Source organism: Heptranchias perlo, unplaced genomic scaffold (genome assembly GCF_035084215.1).
Source record: "Heptranchias perlo isolate sHepPer1 unplaced genomic scaffold, sHepPer1.hap1 HAP1_SCAFFOLD_1363, whole genome shotgun sequence".
NCBI lineage: Eukaryota > Metazoa > Chordata > Chondrichthyes > Hexanchiformes > Hexanchidae > Heptranchias > Heptranchias perlo.
In genome coordinates, this window is record NW_027138606.1 from 23795 (window position 1) to 41337 (window position 17543).

A 17543-nucleotide genomic window follows, 5' to 3' on the forward strand; every position below is an offset into this window, starting at 1 on the left:
TCCGTGGGTGCGAGAACAGGCTGAACCGATGGGTCTCCCAGGGCGGACTGTGGGGAGTTGGGGGACGATGAGGTTGGAGGCCGTGGGGGAGAAGATCTCCAAAGGAGATGAGGTCAGTCACGGTCTGAGAAACAATGGCTTAAAGTTCAGTGGTGGGGTCGTGGTCCAGGGGGAGGTAGGAGGGGGTGTCGGAGAGTTGGCGATCAGCCTCCGCAAGGCAGAGGTGCGTTCGCCAAACAAAAACAGCGCCGCCCGTGTCAGCAGGTTTAATGACAACGTCAGGGTTGGACCTGAGAGAACGGAGAAATTGAGACGGCCGATGTCACGCTGGCAGTTGCCAGTGAAAAGATCGAGAGAGGATAAGAGGCCAGGTGGACTGAGAATTCTGAAGACGGGAGAAAGGGTCCCCTGTGCGAGGGGGAAGACCCCCCCCCCGGCCAAAGAAGTAGGGGGCGGAGGCGATGGAAGACGAGATCGGCATCGTGTCGCGCTCGAAATTCATTGAGGTGGGGGCCGTAAGGGGATGAAGCCGAGGACTGATCGTTCGGGGTCAGAGAGGGGAAGGTGAAAAGAGGACGAAGGGAGAGATTGGAGGGAGGGATGGGGTCGGAGGAAAGTGAAGGGGAAGAAGGATCAGGAGGGGTGTTGGAATCTAAGAGCTGTCGAAGCCTGAGGCCCTTAACCCCTGAGAGGAAGAAGAAAAGTCTTTTTGTTCAAGTGCCAGATGAGGCGAAGGATGAAATGGAACTGCAGGACGGCATAGAAGAGCAGGGAGGTTATGCTGGAACTGTATAAAACACTGGTTAGGTCACAGCTTGAGTACTGGGTACAGTTCTGGTCACCACATTACAGGAAGGATGTGATTGCACCAGAGAGGGTGCAGAGGAGATTTACGAGGATGTTGCCAGGGCTGGAGAATTTTAGCTGTGAGGAAAGATTGGATAGGCTGGGGTTGTTCTCTTTGGAACAGAGGAGGCTGAGGGGTGATTTAATTGAGGTGTACAAAATTATGAGGAACCTAGATAGAGTGGATAGGAAGGACCTATTTCCCTTAGCAGAGAGGTCAATGACCAGGGGGCATAGATTTAAAGTGATTGGTAGAAGGATTAGTGGGGAGCTGAGGAGAAATTTTTTCACCCAGAGGGTGGTGAGGGTCTGGAACTCACTGCCTGAGAGGGTGACAGCGGCAGAAACCCTCATTGCGTTTAAAAAGTACCTGGATGTGCACCTGAAGTGCAGTAACCTACAGGGCTACGGACCAAGTGCTGGAAAGTGGGCTGGGTGGCTCGTTGTCGGCCGGCACGGACACGATGGGCCGAACGGCCCTCCTTCTGCGCCGTAAACTTTCCACGATTCCTCGCCGAACGGCTCAGCTCCTGGAAACCCGGAGCGCAGCGACCGGAAAGGGCGGCGGAAGCAGGGTCAAGGAAAGGAACTGGAGGGGGACCGGAAGGAGGAGAACTTGCAGGGCTGCGGAGGAGGGAGGGAGGAGGACTAGGCTGGGTTGCCCTTGCAGAGGGCCGGCACGGACTCGACGGGTTGAATGGCCTCCTTCTGTGCTGTAACCTTTCTATGGAACAGAGAGAGAGAGAAAGAGCCCAGCTGGCAGCACACACACTGGCCTCTCCCCTGCTCATGCTGCTGCAGCGCTGCTCAGGCTGCAGCTCCGGCTGCTGCAGCGCTGCTCCGGCTGCAGCTGCTGCTTGCTCGCTGCACCTTCAGGGCCGGAGCGCCTAAGCGGACGGACCAACTTCCGCCTCGCGTCGTTTTGGCGGGTCGGGGTCGGACATTTTAGGCGGTCGGACCGCTTCCGGTTTTCCGTCCCATGCGACGGTTGATGTGAAGGAAAAGTGGGTTTTTTTGTGTTTTATTTTCGCGGCGCCGGCGGGGGGGGGGGAGAAAAAAAAAACATAAAATAAAATAAAAGTGTGAGAATCAAAGGAGAAGAGCTCGGGGAAAATTAATTTTTCCAAAAGAAAAAAAATTTTTTTTTTTTTGTTGTTGTGATTTGGTTATTTTTTTTTCTTCTCTTCCCCCCCCCTCCCGTAAAACCACAATTTCAATGGGGTTGAAGAAGAAGAAGGAGGAGGAGAGGCCTGGGATCCCCCCCGCCCGGGCCTCGGGAGACGGGCGGCTGGACGGCGCCACCCTGGGCTACTTCCGACGGGTCGGGGACGCCCTGGAGCGAGGCTTCGAGGAGGAGGAGGAAAGAGGTGAGGAGGGAGGGGCTACAGTTGGCCTCAGTGCCCCTCTATTAAGGGGGAGGGGCTACAGTTGGCCTCAGTGCCCCTCTATTAAGGGGGAGGGGCTACAGTTGGCCTCAGTGCCCCTCTATTAAGGGGGAGGGGCTACAGTTGACCTCAGTACCCCCAGGTGAGGTGGGGCTACAGTTGACCTCAGTACCCCCAGGGGGGGTGGGGCTACAGTTGACCTCAGTACCCCCAGGTGAGGTGGGGCTACAGTTGACCTCAGTACCCCCAGGTGGGGGAGGGGCTACAGTTGACCTCAGTACCCCAGGTGGGGGCGGGGCTACAGTTGACCTCAGTACCCCCAGGTGGGGGGTGGGGCTACAGTTGACCTCAGTACCCCCAGGTGGGGGGCAGGGCTACAGTTGACCTCAGTACCCCAGGTGGGGGGGTGGGGCTACAGTTGACCTCAGTACCCCAGGTGGGAGGGTGGGGCTACAGTTGACCTCAGTACCCCCAGGTGGGGGGGTGGGACTACAGTTGACCTCAGTACCCCCAGGTGGTGGGGCGGGGCTACAGTTGACCTCAGTACCCCAGGTGGGGGGCGGGGCTACAGTTGACCTCAGTACCCCCAGGTGGGGGGCGGGGCTACAGTTGACCTCAGTGCCCCCAGGTGAGGTGGGGGGACGGGAGATCCAGTACAGAATCACCAGAGTGATACCGGGCCGAAGAGGTTAATCGATGAGGACAGGTTGCATCGAGTGGACTGGTTTTCCCTTGAGTTTCGAGGTGATCTGATCACCGTGTTTAAGATGGTTGAAGGATTTGATGGAGTCGATACAGAGAATGTGAGGTCGTCCACTTTGGATCTAAGATAAGAACATAAGAAACAGGAGCAGGAGTAGGCCAATCGGCCCCTCGAGCCTGCTCCGCCATTCAATAAGATCATGATGTGGAGATGCCGGTGATGGACTGGGGTTGACAATTGTAAACAATTTTACAACACCAAGTTATAGTCCAGCAATTTTTTTTTTTTTTTTTTTTTTTTTTTTTTTTTTTTTTAAAAATTGCTGGACTATAACTTGGTGTTGTAAAATTGTTTACAATAAGATCATGGCTGATCTGATCCTAACCTCAAATCTAAATTCATGTCCAATTTCCTGCCCGCTCCCTGTAACCCCTAATTCCCTTTACTTCTAGGAAACTGTCTATTTCTGCTTTGAATTTATTTAATGATGTAGCTTCCACAGCTTCCTGGGGCAGCAAATTCCACAGACCTACTACCCTCTGAGTGAAGAAGTTTCTCCTCATCTCAGTTTTGAAAGAGCAGCCCCTTATTCTAAGATTATGCCCCCTAGTTCCAGTTTCACCCATCGCTGGGAACATCCTTACCGCATCCACCCGATCAAGCCCCTTCACAATCTTATATGTTTCAATAAGATCGCCTCTCATTCTTCTGAACTCCAATGAGTGGAGTCCCAATCTACTCAACCTCTCCTCATATGTCCGCCCCCTCATCCCCGGGATTAACCGAGTGAACCTTCTTTGTACTGCCTCGAGAGCAAGTATGTCTTTTCTTAAGTATGGAGACCAAAACTGTATGCAGTATTCCAGGTGCGGTCTCACCAATACCTTATATAACTGCAGCAATACCTCCCTGTTTTTATATTCTATCCCCCAGCAATAAAAGCCAATCAGAGTATTTTCTAAATGGCAAGAACTGTGGAGGAGCAGCGAGATTTAGGGGTCCAAGTACAGAAATCAGTAAAAGCCAGTGGACAGGGACAAAAAATAATTCAAAAGGTGAATGAAATGTTGGCCTTTATCTCAGAGGGCTGGAATACAAAGGGGTGGAAATTATGGACAGAGCTCTGGTTAGACCCCATCTGGAGCACGGTGTTCAGTTCTGGGCACCGCACCTCAGGAAGGAGATATTGGCCTTGGAGGGGGTGCGGGGCAGATTCACCGGGGCTGAAAGGGTTAAATTACGAGGCCAGGTTGCACAGACTGGGCTCATAATCCCTCGAATATAGAAGATTAAGGGGTGATCTGATCGAGGTGTTTGAGATGATTAAAGGATTTGATGGGGTTGATATTTCCTCTGGTGTGGGGGGAGTCCAGAACGAGGTGGGGGAGGGTAGAACCTTAAAATTAGAGCCAGGCTGTTCAGGGGTGATGTCAGGAATCACTTCTTCACACAAAGGGGAGTGGGAATCTGGAACTCTCTTCCCTCCCAAAATGCTGTGGATGCCGGGTGGAGATTGAAATTTTCATGTATTGGATCGATAGATTTTTGTTGGGCGAGGGTATCGAGATACATGAATCGAAGGTGGGAAAATGGGGCTGAGGTACAGATCAGCCATGATCTAATTGAATGACAGGACAGGCCCGAGGGGCTGAATGGCCTCCTGTTCCTAGGTTTGTTTCCTGTTATTTACGTGCTCTCTCTCGCTGACCCAGGAGTGCAGCATCTTTTGCCTTTACCCCTTCCTACCCATCTTGCTGTTTTCTCTCTCTCTCTCTCTCTCTCCCCTTCCCTTGGGAGCTGCAGCCTTAGTTTTCCTTCCTGTTCTCCCTCTTTCTCTCTCCCCCCTCTTTTTCCCTCTCTCTCTCCCCCCTCTTTTTCCCTCTCTCTCTCCCCCCTCTTTTTCCCTCTCTCTCTCCCCCCTCTTTTTCCCTCTCTCTCTCCCCCCTCTTTTTCCCTCTCTCTCTCCCCCCTCTTTTCCCCTCTCTCTCTCCCCCCTCTTTTTCTCTCTCTCTCCCCCCCCTTTTTCTCTCTCTCCCCCCCCTTTTTCTCTCTCTCTCCCCCCCCCTTTTTCTCTCTCTCTCCCCCCCCCTTTTTCTCTCTCTCTCTCCCCCCCCCTTTTTCTCTCTCTCTCTCCCCCCCCCTTTTTCTCTCTCTCTCTCCCCCTCTTTTTCTCTCTCTCTCTCCCCCTCTTTTTCTCTCTCTCTCCCCCTCTTTTTCTCTCTCTCTCCCCCTCTTTTTCTCTCTCTCTTCCCCCTCTTTTTCTCTCTCTCTCTCCCCCTCTTTTTCTCTCTCTCTCTCCCCCTCTTTTTCTCTCTCTCTCCCCCCTCTTTTTCTCTCTCTCTCTCTCCCCCCTCTTTTTCTCTCTCTCTCCCCCCCTCTTTTTCTCTCTCTCTCTCTCCCGCCTCTTTTTCTCTCTCTCTCTCTCCCCCCTCTTTTTCTCTCTCTCTCTCTCTCTCTCTCTCTCCCCCCCCTCTTTTTCTCTCTCTCTCTCTCTCTCTCCCCCCTCTTTTTCTCTCTCTCTCCCCCCTCTTTTTCTCTCTCTCTCCCCCCTCTTTTTCTCTCTCTCTCTCTCCCCCCTCTTTTTCTCTCTCTCTCTCTCTCTCCCCCCTCTTTTCCTCTCTCTCTCTCCCCCCCCCTCTTTTTCTCTCTCTCTCTCTCTCTCCCCCCTCTTTTTCTCTCTCTCTCTCTTTCTCCCCCCCCTCTTTCTCTCTCTCTCTCTCTCTCTCTCTCTCTCCCTCCTCTCCTTCACTGTTGCAGCCCTCGGCTCCCGTGAGCTGGGAGGACTTCGCCCGTTGACCCTTGGCCTCAGCCCACTGCTAACCTCTGAACCCCCTCTTTCCTCCCCCCAGAGCTCTTCATCACCAACGTGCTTGCCGAAATACAGGACCAGGAGCTGAAGCTGTGCAGCGACGCCTCGGTCAGTGTTGTCCTGGAGCGGCTCCTGGAGCAGTGCGGCGCCCCGGCCCTGCGCCTCTTCCTGCGCTCCCTCCGGCCCCACTACGCCCAGCTCAGCTGCCACCGCTGCGGGGCCCACGTCATGCAGACGGCGCTGCTGCAGGCGGCCAGGCTCGGGGCGCAGCTGCAGGCCGCGGAGGGGGAGGCCGGCGGGAGCCTGGAGGGGCTGATCCTGGAGCTGAGCGCCGGTGTCCGAGATAGATTCCTGGAATACGCAGGCGACACCCACGGTAGCTTCGTGCTTCGGACGTTGCTGCAGGTCCTGGGGGGCGCGATCTTACCCACGGAGAACTTGAAAAGAGACCCTCGCAAGAAGACTCCTCGCGGTGAGTCCCACCCCCTGTGAGGCGGGGAAATCCAGTCAGTTGTTCAAGCCTTCACTCAGCAATGGCACAGTTACCATTTAATTTCAACGGTGAACACTCCCAGGGCAGGTACAGCAGATGTGACGCTCAGCCCCGGGTATCTGTTCTATATATAAACCCCCCCGAACCCCCCGATTAGATTCCAGCCTGTAACTCACTCCTGGGTATCTGTTATTCTATATATAAACACCCCAAACCCCTCGATTAGATTCCAGCCTGTAACTCACTCCTGGGTATCTGTTATTCTATATATAAACCCCCCGAACCCCTCGATTAGATTCCAGTCTGTAACTCACTCCCGGGTATCTGTTATTCTATATATAAACCCCCCGAACCCCGCGATTATATTCCAGCCTGTAACTCGCTCCCGGGTATCTGTTATTCTATATATAAACCCCTCCGAACCCCTCGATTAGATTCCAGCCTGTAACTCACTCCCGGGTATCCGTTATTCTATATATAAACCCCCCGAACCCCTCGATTAGATTCCAGTCTGTAACTCACTCCCGGGTATCTGTTATTCTATATATAAACCCCCCGAACCCCTCGATTAGATTCCAGCCTGTAACTCACTCCCGGGTATCCGTTATTCTATATATAAACCCCCCGAACCCCTCGATTAGATTCCAGCCTGTAACTCACTCCCGGGTATCTGTTATTCTATATATAAACCCCCCGAACCCCTCGATTAGATTCCAGCCTGTAACTCACTCCCGGGTATCTGTTATTCTATATATAAACCCCCCGAACCCCTCGATTAGATTCCAGCCTGTAACTCACTCCCGGGTATCTGTTATTCTATATATAAACCCCCGAACCCCTCGATTAGATTCCAGCCTGTAACTCACTCCCGGGTATCTGTTATTCTATATATAAACCCCCCGAACCCTCGATTAGATTCCAGTCTGTAACTCACTCCCGGGTATCTGTTATTCTATATATAAACCCCCCCGAACCCCTCGATTAGATTCCAGCCTGTAACTCACTCCCGGGTATCTGTTATTCTATATATAAACCCCCCGAACCCCTCGATTAGATTCCAGCCTGTAACTCACTCCGGGTATCTGTTATTCTATATATAAACCCCCCGAACCCCTCGATTAGATTCCAGCCTGTAACTCACTCCCGGGTATCTGTTATTCTATATATAAACCCCCGAACCCTCGATTAGATTCCAGCCTGTAACTCACTCCCGGGTATCTGTTATTCTATATATAAACCCCCCGAACCCCTCGATTAGATTCCAGCCTGTAACTCACTCCCGGGTATCTGTTATTCTATATATAAACCCCCCGAACCCCTCGATTAGATTCCAGTCTGTAACTCACTCCCGGGTATCTGTTATTCTATATATAAACCCCCCCGAACCCCTCGATTAGATTCCAGCCTGTAACTCACTCCCGGTATCTGTTATTCTATATATAAACCCCCCGAACCCCTCGATTAGATTCCAGTCTGTAACTCACTCCCGGGTATCCGTTATTCTATACATAAACCCCCCCGAACCCGTCCAGTAGCTCCCACACTGTCCATTATTCCATCTGTGTCTCATTATTGATCGGTGTTGATTCCTTTCAGGGATGAAACGGGATAACCGTCTGGGACAGGTCACAGACTTCGACGTTTCGGAAGAATTCTTCGATGAACTCCGCCATTTGGCAAAGCTACTGGAGGCAAATGTGAAAGGTTAGGCATCGGGATCTTTACCAGAGAGTCGACGGTGGGGGACTGCGACTGGGGGGGGCCGACGGGAGGGAATGCGTCCCAGATGTAAACGGAAATCTGAATGAACCAAATTCCCCTTCCTGACGCGGCCCAGATGACCTATTGTTGGCTGAGATGGGTATTTACAAGGCTTCATGTTACATGCAGAGCAGGAGGGCCCAGGTTCCATTCTCCCCCCCACCCCCCCCCATCTGTGCTGTGTGAGCTGATTCCAGTCCAGGGGCGGGCGTTAGGAGGGCTACAATCGGTATCGGTCATCCCTGGGTTAGAAAGAGGGGAATATCAGCCAGAGTTCCAGCTCCTGATCGCTATCGAGTGTCTCTTCTGGTAAAAAAAAAATGTGCGTGTTCGTGCGTGTGCCTGCACCCCCCCCCCCCCCACCCCGTCGGCCTGCGTCCGTGTGCGCCAGTCTGGCGAGGACGGTGTCAGGCTCTGTTGTGACGCACCCCGTGGCAGAATCCCCTGCTCGTTTTCTGGGCTGCCACATGAAGAATGGCCCACACGGGTGAGATGCTGGTTGCCCGTGGGACTCTGGCTAGCAGCGTTTGTGGGGAGGTGGGTAAATTCACAACAGGTGACAATAAAAGGGGACAGTCTCACAGAAGCCCCCACCCCGGCCGGTCCTTGCCTCGCTCCTTCAGCACTTCTTTCACATGTTTATATAAAAAAACCAAATTGTCTCTCCCCCCCTCTTTTCCCCCCCTCTCAGTGTTCGTGACCAATCCAGTGGCCAGTCCGGTGTTTCAAATCGCCCTCCAGGTCCTGTGCCGGAAGCTGCCGACCGTCTCCAGCGAGCTGTGCGCTGCCGTGATCGAATATCTGGGGTCGTTGGGCCAGGCGGAGGGATGCAGGTAACCACGCCGACCGTTCTGTCCCTCCCCACTACTGAATACCCAGCGGGTGAAAGGACGTTGAAGAGAGTGTTGCGTTTTTTCTGGGTCTCTCAGAAACATCCTAAGGTGCTTCACGCACAATCAGTTACCCTGGACTGTTGTTACATAGACAAGTCAACTGGTGCAGAGCAAGATCCCACAACCCCCAATGACAGATGAATCTGTTTTTTTTTGGTGGTGTTAGTTGTGGGAGGAACGTTGGCCCCAGGACACCGGGTTGGGGGGGGGAACCTCCCTGCTCTTCCAGTTGTGGCCGTGGGATCTTTAACATCCATTCGAGAGGGCAGACGGGGCCTTCGGTTTCGTGCGAAAGACGGCAACCTCCGACGGTGCAGCACTCCCTCGGCAGCGTCGGCCCTGGATTACGGGGCTGGAGCCTCCGGAGCGGGGACTCGAGCCCACGACCTACCGGCTCGGAGAGGGGAGAGAGCGAGACCGGCCGAGCCAAGCTGAGAGGGTACCTCAGGGAGACAGTTTCCCGAGGACAAGTGCAGCCATCAGCCTGGAGACTCTGAGCAGACTGGCCACGGTGGCATTGGTCGTCCTGCCCCCCCCCCCCCCCCCCCCTCTCTCTGCACCCAGGCTGGGAATAGCTTACCTTGTGGGGAGGGTCCTCCTGCCGGCCGGTTCAGTAAATTGAGTAAGGTCAGGATCGGACCTTGACTGCAATGCCCTCCACAGTCAAATATCCCGCCGATAGTCCCTCTCTGGACTCAGACGTGTGGGAGAGGCAGCTGAGGTGTAGCCCGGTGGGATGGGGGGGCATGGGGAAGGATCGGGGAAATAAAAGTCTGCCTCTAACAAATCGCCCACCTCTCTGCCTTTCTCCTTGTGATTTCCCCCCCCAAGTCCGCTGCTGGTATTCCTGAAAGACAAGACGAGCAGCCACCTCCTGGAGAAGATCATCGAGGTGTCGATAAGAAGCTCTTCAGGAAGCTCTACAAGAGGCACTTCAAGGGCCAGCTGGTCGCCCTGGCCCTCCACCAGGTCGCCAACTTCACCGTTCAGCGGCTCCTCGCGGCTGCTCCCTCGCAGAAGCTGGTGAGTGGGGCCCGGCCCGGCCCGACCCGACTCGAGAGTCTGTCCGACACGGCCCACGAATGATCTGAACCTCAGTGCGCCTCTGTTACCGGTCCCTGTTTGTATAAAGCACTTCTCGTGTCCTCAGGACTCCCGATGAATTACCTTCAATTTGGGAACGGCCTGCGTCACCAGTGAGTCTCGTTGTCGTCTCCGAGTCGAAAGGTTGGGGTTTGAGTCCCCGCTCCTGAGACTCCAGCCCCGTAATCCAGGGCCGACACTCTCCCGGTCGCAGTACCGAGGAGCGCCGCGCCGTCGGAGGAGCGGTACCGAGGGAGCGCCGCGCTGTCGGAGGGGAGGTACTGAGGGAGTGCCGCACTGTCGGAGGGTCGGTACTGAGGGAGCGCCGCGCTGTCAGAGGGTCGGTACTGAGGGAGCGCCGCGCTGTCGGAGGGCGGTACTGAGGGAGCGCCGCACTGTCGGAGGGTCGGTACTGAGGGAGCGCTGCACTGTCGGAGGGTCGGTACTGAGGGAGCGCCGCACTGTCGGAGGGTCGGTACTGAGGGAGCGCCGCACTGTCGGAGGGACAGTATTGAGGGAGCGCCGCACTGTCGGAGGGTCGGTACTGAGGTAGCGCCGCACTGTCGGAGGGTCGGTACTGAGGGAGCGCCGCACTGTCGGAGGGTCGGTACTGAGGGAGCGCCGCACTGTCGGAGGGGCGGTACTGAGGGAGCGTCGCACTGTCGGAGGGTCAGTACTGAGGGAGCGCCGCACTGTCGTAGGGTCAGTACTGAGGGAGCGCCGCACTGTCGGAGGGGCGTTACTGAGCTAGCGCCGCACTGTCGTAGGGTCAGTACTGAGGGAGCGCCGCACTGTCGTAGGGTCAGTACTGAGGGAGCGCCGCACTGTCGGAGGGTCAGTACTGAGGGAGTGCCGCACTGTCGGAGGGGCGGTACTGAGGGAGCGTCGCACTGTCGGAGGGTCAGTACTGAGGGAGCGCCGCACTGTCGGAGGGTCAGTACTGAGGGATGGTTGCACTGTCGGAGGGGCGGTACTGAGGGAGCGCTGCGTCGTCGAGGGGCAGCACCGAGGGAGCTCTGCACTGTTGGAGGGACAGTATTGAGGGAGCGCCGCACTGTCGGAGGGTCGGTTCTGAGGGAGCGCCGCACTGTCGGAGGGTCGGTACTGAGGGAGCGCCGCACTGTCGGAGGGGCGGTACTGAGGGAGCGCCGCACTGTCGGAGGGTCAGTACTGAGGAGCGCCGCACTGTCGGAGGGTCGGTACCGAGGGAGCGCCGCACTGTCGGAGGGTCGGTACTGAGGGAGCGCCGCACTGTCCGAGGGACAGTATTGAGGGAGCGCCGCACTGTCGGAGGGTCAGTACTGAGGGAGCGTTGCACTGTCGGAGGGTCAGTACTGAGGGAGCGCCGCACTGTCGGAGGGTCAGTACTGAGGGATGGTTGCACTGTCGGAGGGGCGGTACTGAGGGAGCGCTGCAATGTCGGAGGGTCAGTACTGAGGGAGCGCTGCGTCGTCGGAGGGTCAGTACTGAGGGAGCGCCGCACTGTCAGAGGGGCAGCACCGAGGGAGCTCTGCACTGTCGGAGGGACAGTATTGAGGGAGCGCCGCACTGTCGGAGGGTCGGTACTGAGGGAGCGCCGCACTGTCGGAGGGTCGGTACTGAGGGAGCGCCGCACTGTCGGAGGGGCGGTACTGAGGGAGCGTCGCACTGTCGTAGGGTCAGTACTGAGGGAGCGCCGCACTGTCGGAGGGCCGGTACTGAGGGAGCGCCGCACTGTCGTAGGGTCAGTACCGAGGGAGCGCCGCACTGTCGGAGGGCCGGTACTGAGGGAGCGCCGCACTGTCGTAGGGTCAGTACCGAGGGAGCGCCGCACTGTCGTAGGGTCAGTACTGAGGAGCGCCGCACTGTCGGAGGGCCGGTACTGAGGGAGCGCCGCACTGTCGTAGGGTCAGTACTGAGGGAGCGCCGCACTGTCGGAGGGCCGGTACCGAGGGAGCGCCGCACTGTCGTAGGGTCAGTACCGAGGGAGCGCCGCACTGTCGGAGGGTCGGTACCGAGGGAGCGCCGCACTGTCGGAGGGACGGTACTGAGGAGCGCCGCACTGTCGGAGGGTCGGTACTGAGGGAGCGCCGCACTGTCGGAGGGGCGGTACTGAGGGAGCGTCGCACTGTCGTAGGGTCAGTACTGAGGGAGCGCCGCACTGTCGGAGGGCCGGTACTGAGGGAGCGCCGCACTGTCGTAGGGTCAGTACCGAGGGAGCGCCGCACTGTCGGAGGGTCGGTACCGAGGGAGCGCCGCACTGTCGGAGGGACGGTACTGAGGGAGCGCCGCACTGTCGGAGGGTCGGTACCGAGGGAGCGCCGCGCTGTCGGAGGGTCGGTACCGAGGGAGCGCCGCGCTGTCGGAGGGTCGGTACCGAGGGAGCGCCGCACTGTCGGAGGGTCAGTACTAAGGGAGCGTTGCACTGTCGGAGGGTCAGTACTGAGGGAGCGCCGCACTGTCGGAGGGTCAGTACTGAGGGATGGTTGCACTGTCGGAGGGGCGGTACTGAGGGAGCGCTGCAATGTCGGAGGGTCAGTACTGAGGGAGCGCTGCGTCGTCGGAGGGTCAGTACTGAGGGAGCGCCGCACTGTCAGAGGGGCAGTACTGAGGGAGCGCCGCACTGTCGGAGGGGCGGTACTGAGGGAGCGCCGCACTGTCAGAGGGGCAGCACCGAGGGAGCTCTGCACTGTCGGAGGTGCCGTCTTTCGGATGAGACGTTAAACCAAGGGCCCCCGTCTGCCCCTCTCAGGTGGATGTAAAAGATCCACGGCCACTATTGGAAGAAGAGCAGGAGGGGGAGTTCTCCCCGGTGTCCTGGGCCCAATATTTATCCCTCAAACCAATATCACTATTTAAAGATAAACAGATGATCTGGTCATTAACACATTGCTGTTTGTGGGATCTTGCTGTGTGCAAATTGGAGTTTCCTACACTACAACAGTAACTACACTTCAAAAAGTACCTCACTGGCTGTAAAGCGCTCTGGGATGTCCTGAGGTGGTGAAAGGCGCTACATAAATGCAAGCCTTTCTTTCTAAACGTGTCCAACTGCAGTTTTGCCCTCCCGCCTGTGTCAACGCTGCAGCCTCTGTATCACGTCTCCCTGCTCAGGGCCGACAAACTCCTGCACTCCGGTCAACTCAACTCCTCTGCTCCCCAAATTGCTGTAGGTTTTGCTGTGTAACTACAAGAATATCAAATCAAATTATAACTCAATGACTTTAGAATGGGGACTGAATTCCATCTACTCGCTCTGGTCCATTTAAGGGGAGGCTCGATAAACACATGAGGGAGAAAGGAATGGAAGGACATGCTGATAGGGTGAGATGAAGTAGGGAGGGAGGAGGCTCGTGTGGAGCATAAACGCCGGCACGGACCTGTTGGGCCGAATGGCCTGTTCCTGTGCTGTAAAATCCTGTGTAACTGTCCCCCTTGCCCTCTAACCCCTCTTCACCCAAACACTACTTTGGGTCTTGATCCCAGTGTGCAGTGGCACAGGCGATCGACTGGTGTGTATTTCAAAATGAACGTCTCCCCGTGCATCCCCCGCTCCCTTCTCCCCGCTATTGGCGGCCGTCCCTTCGGCCGCCTAGGCCCCCAAGCTCCGGAATTCCCTCCCTACCCCTCTCTCCTCCTTTTAAGCCGCTCCTTAAAACCTACCCGGGCCCGTCTTAAAATCTTTGTGGCTCGGTGTCAGTTTGTGTCCGACTGCGCTCCCGTGAAGCGCCGCGGGGCGTTTTGCGACGTTGAACGGCGCCGCGTAAATGCAAGTTGTTGCGTGAGAGAGAGGGGGGGGAGAGCGAGCGAAAAGGAAGCCGAGAAAAGGGGGAGGGAGCGCGCACTGCAGCGGGTGAAACCGTGTCACCGCGCCCTCCGGGACCTGGGGTTGAAGTTCATGAACCCGTATCATAACTAGCAGGGGCGTGTCTAATCTACTGACCTCGCCGTATGATTTTTCCTAGTTTACAAAGTTCTTCAATGAGCTTTGCCCCGGCCTGGAGGATATTTTAGCACAGGGTCACATGGGAATCATCGCCGAGCTGGCCGCAGCCTGCGTGAAGCACAAGGAGCAGCAGCAGGAGGTGCTGATGCAACTGTACCGGGTAAGGGAACATCCTCAGCTCTACCCACCGTCCCCCTCCCCACTGTGCTCAAGTGGGAGTCCCTGCTGGAGTCACTTGGCCCTACCCCCACCTCCTCCGATACCTCACCCAGGTGGCCGGTTTTTAAATTTGCCAGCCCGGGATATTTGACTGCGTGGGGCATCGCGGATGAGCCCCGATCCTGCCCTCCTCGGGCGCGCGCGGGAGTGCACTTTCCGGCTGGCTTCACTGGATAATGATCAGGGTCCGATGGTTCCCCCCACGCCCCCCCCCCCCCCCCCCCTCCTTTCCCAAGCCAGGGCGGGCACTGAAGCCCCACCGCCCGGATCAGCTAACTCAGCCCTTCCCGGTCAAAGCCTTTGGCGAGTAACTTGGCGAGAGACGGAACTCGGAGAGAGAAGTTGCTCACCAGACCCGCCGGCCCGAGGCCCACCCGGCGCCGGGGTGGGTGGTGGGTTGTTGTAAACCGTTCCTTTGGATCGACGCGATCTGCGTTTTTCTTCAGGCGTTCCACTGCTCCGAGCCGGCCTCTCGTCGGATGGCCTGCGTGCCCCTCTTCATCTCTCTCCTGACGTACGAGGTTCTCTACGGCCTGGGCGAGGAGGACACCGCCACGGAGCACCAGGTAATCCTGAGACGCGGAGAGAGCGCTCCGTCGCACTGGCCCGAGGGTCTCGTCGCACCCCCCGACCTGGCTCGGTGGTTCCGGAGCATACACGACCAATCAATCAATCTTTCACCAGCTTGTTGCTCCGTTCTTCCCCCACCGCCCCCACTCATTTCTAGGAACAGGACGAGGCCACTTTCCCCCTCGAGCCTGTTCCGCCGTTCAATGAGATCACGGCTGACCTGTGACCTAACTCCAGATTCCCGCCTGAGCCCCATATCCCTTAACACCTTTGGTTCACAAAAATCTATCAATCTCAGATTTAAAATTAATAATTGAGCTCGCATCGACTGCCGTTTGTGGAAGAGAGTTCCAAACTCCTACCACCCTTTGCATGTAGAAATGTTCCCTAACTTCGCTCCTGAAAGTCCTGGCTCTAACTTTAGACAATGTCCCCCAGTCCTAAACTCCCAACCAGCGGAAATAGCCTCTCTCTATCTACCCTATCAGTTTCCCTTAATATCTTGAAAACTTCGATCAAATCACCCCTTAATGTTCTAAATTCCAGAGAATACAACCCTAGTTTATGTAATCTCGCCTCATAATTTAACCTTTAGAGTCCAGGTATCATTCTAGTAAATCTACGCTGCACTCCCTCCAAGGCCAATAAATCCTTCCTACGGTGCGGTGCCAGAACTGAACACAGAACTCCAGGTGTGGTCTAACCAGGGCTTTGTATCCCTGTAGCATAACTTCTACTCCCTTGTATTCTAATCCTCTAGATATAAAGGCCAGCATTCCATTAGGCTTTTTGATTATTCTCTGTACCTGTCCATGACATTTTAATGATCTATGTACATGGACCCCCCCCAAGTCTTTTTGGACCTCCACTGTTTCGAGCTTTTTACCATTTAGAAAGTACTCTGATCTCTCCTTTTTAGGTCCAAGTGGATGACCTCACACTTGCCTACACTGAAATCCATTTGCCACAGTTTTGCCCATTCGCTTAATCTCTTAATATCTCTCTGTAATTTTATGCTTCCATCTACACTGTTTACAATGCTGTCTATCTTTGTGTCATCGGCAAACTTGGATATGTGGCTCTCTGTCCGTCATCGAAGTCGTTAATAAATACAGTGAACAGTTGAGGCCCCAACACCGATCCCTGTGGGACACCACTAGTCACATCCTGCCAATCTGAGTATCTGCCCATTATCCCTACTCCCTGTCTCCTGCCGCTCAGCCAATTTCCCAACCAGGTCAATAATTTGCTCTCAATTCCATGAGCTTCAACTTTAGCTAGCAGTCTCTTTTGAGGAACTTTATCGAATGCCTTCTGGAAGTCCATATAAACAACATCCGTTGACATTCCCCTGTCCACTACTTTAGTCACCACTTCAAAGATTCAATCAGGTTCATCAGACATGACCTACCCTTTACAAATCCACGCTGGCTCTCTCTGATCAGCTGACAATTTTCAAGGTGTTCAGTCACTCTATCCTTAATTATAGACTCTAGTAATTCCCCGACAACAGATGTTAGGCTAACTGGTCTATAATTCCCTGGTTTCCCTCTCTCACCTTTCTTAAATAGCGGAGTATCATGTGCAATTTTCCAATCTAAAGAACGGTTCCTGAATGGAGAGAACTTTGGAAGATTATAGTTGCATCTGCGATGTTCTCACCTGCTTCCTTTAAAACCCTAGGATGGAAACCATCTGGTCCTGGGGATTTGTCACTCTTTGTAGTACCATTGTATTCTTCATTACTGTACTCCTTGTACTCCTCCCCACTCATCCACCACCAATATAGGCAGAAGAAACTGCCGCATAGACATTGCTGCTTGTTCGAGGTCCCAGAGGGTGAAAGGTCAGTGTCTGACCCACTGACCCCACCCAGTCCCCCATCAGAGAGAGAAGGAGTCCTCTGTCTGGGGCTGGCTTTGACCGCAGGTCCCAGAGGGTGAAAGGTCATTGTCTGACCCACTGACTCTGCCCAGTCTCCTATCAGAGAGAGAGAGGAGTCCTCTGTCTGGGGCTGGCTTTGACCGCAGGTCCCAGAGGGTGAAAGGTCATTGTCTGACCCACTGACTCTGCCCAGTCTCCTATCAGAGAGAGGAGGAGTCCTCTGTCTGGGGCTGGCTTTGACCGCAGGTCCCAGAGGGTGAAAGGTCATTGTCTGACCCACTGACTCTGCCCAGTCTCCTATCAGAGAGAGAGAGAGGAGTCCTCTGTCTGGGGCTGGCTTTGACCGCAGGTCCCAGAGGGTGAAAGGTCATTGTCTGACCCACTGACTCTGCCCAGTCTCCTATCAGAGAGAGAGAGAGAGAGAAGTCCTCTGTCTGGGGCTGGCTTTGACCGCAGGTCCCAGACTGTTGTCCGAGCTGTGCCCTGATGCCGATGTGTTGTACGTGTCTGCCTCTTGTGACGACGAGCCTCCACTAAACCGGCTGTGTCTCTGACTGCCCAGCCCTCCGACGAGCAGCGCCTGAAGACCATCAATTACCACGGCTCGCTGCTGGCCCAGCACCTGCTCCACTTCGACGAGCCGGCCGCGGTGGTGCTCAGCATGGCCGCCATGACGGAGGAGGACCGTGTGAGGCTGGCCTGCGACCAGTCCGGGAGCCACGTGTTCGATGCCCTGTTAACCAGCAGCACCGTGTCGGACAAGCAGAGGAAGAAGATCATCAGGAAGTTCACGGTGAGAATGCAGCCCCCCTGCCGAGGGTGGTGGGGGTCTCCAAAAACCAGGGCCAGTCCCCTGTCCCAGCCCAGCTTTCTGCAGCCATTTTACATGTTTCCTTCCTCTGTCAGAAGGTCGTGGGTTCGAGCCTCGCTCCAGAGACTTGAGCCCCATTATCCAGGGTCCACACTCCCAGA

General features: G+C 55.7%; 1 protein-coding gene across 1 annotated transcript; it reads left to right on the forward strand.

Moving 5' to 3' along the window:
* Window positions 1–1872: 1872 nt before the first annotated feature.
* Window positions 1873–17480, forward strand: LOC137308656 (nucleolar protein 9; the record flags this gene model as incomplete). Its single annotated transcript, XM_067977250.1, is given in 9 exon segments — window positions 1873–2213; window positions 5784–6215; window positions 7833–7940; window positions 8689–8830; window positions 9722–9783; window positions 9786–9913; window positions 13918–14058; window positions 14564–14683; window positions 17134–17480. Coding segments are annotated over 9 exon segments (1631 nt in total), but the record flags the coding sequence as incomplete, so codon positions are not given.
* Between the last annotated feature and the right edge of the window lie 63 nt (window positions 17481–17543).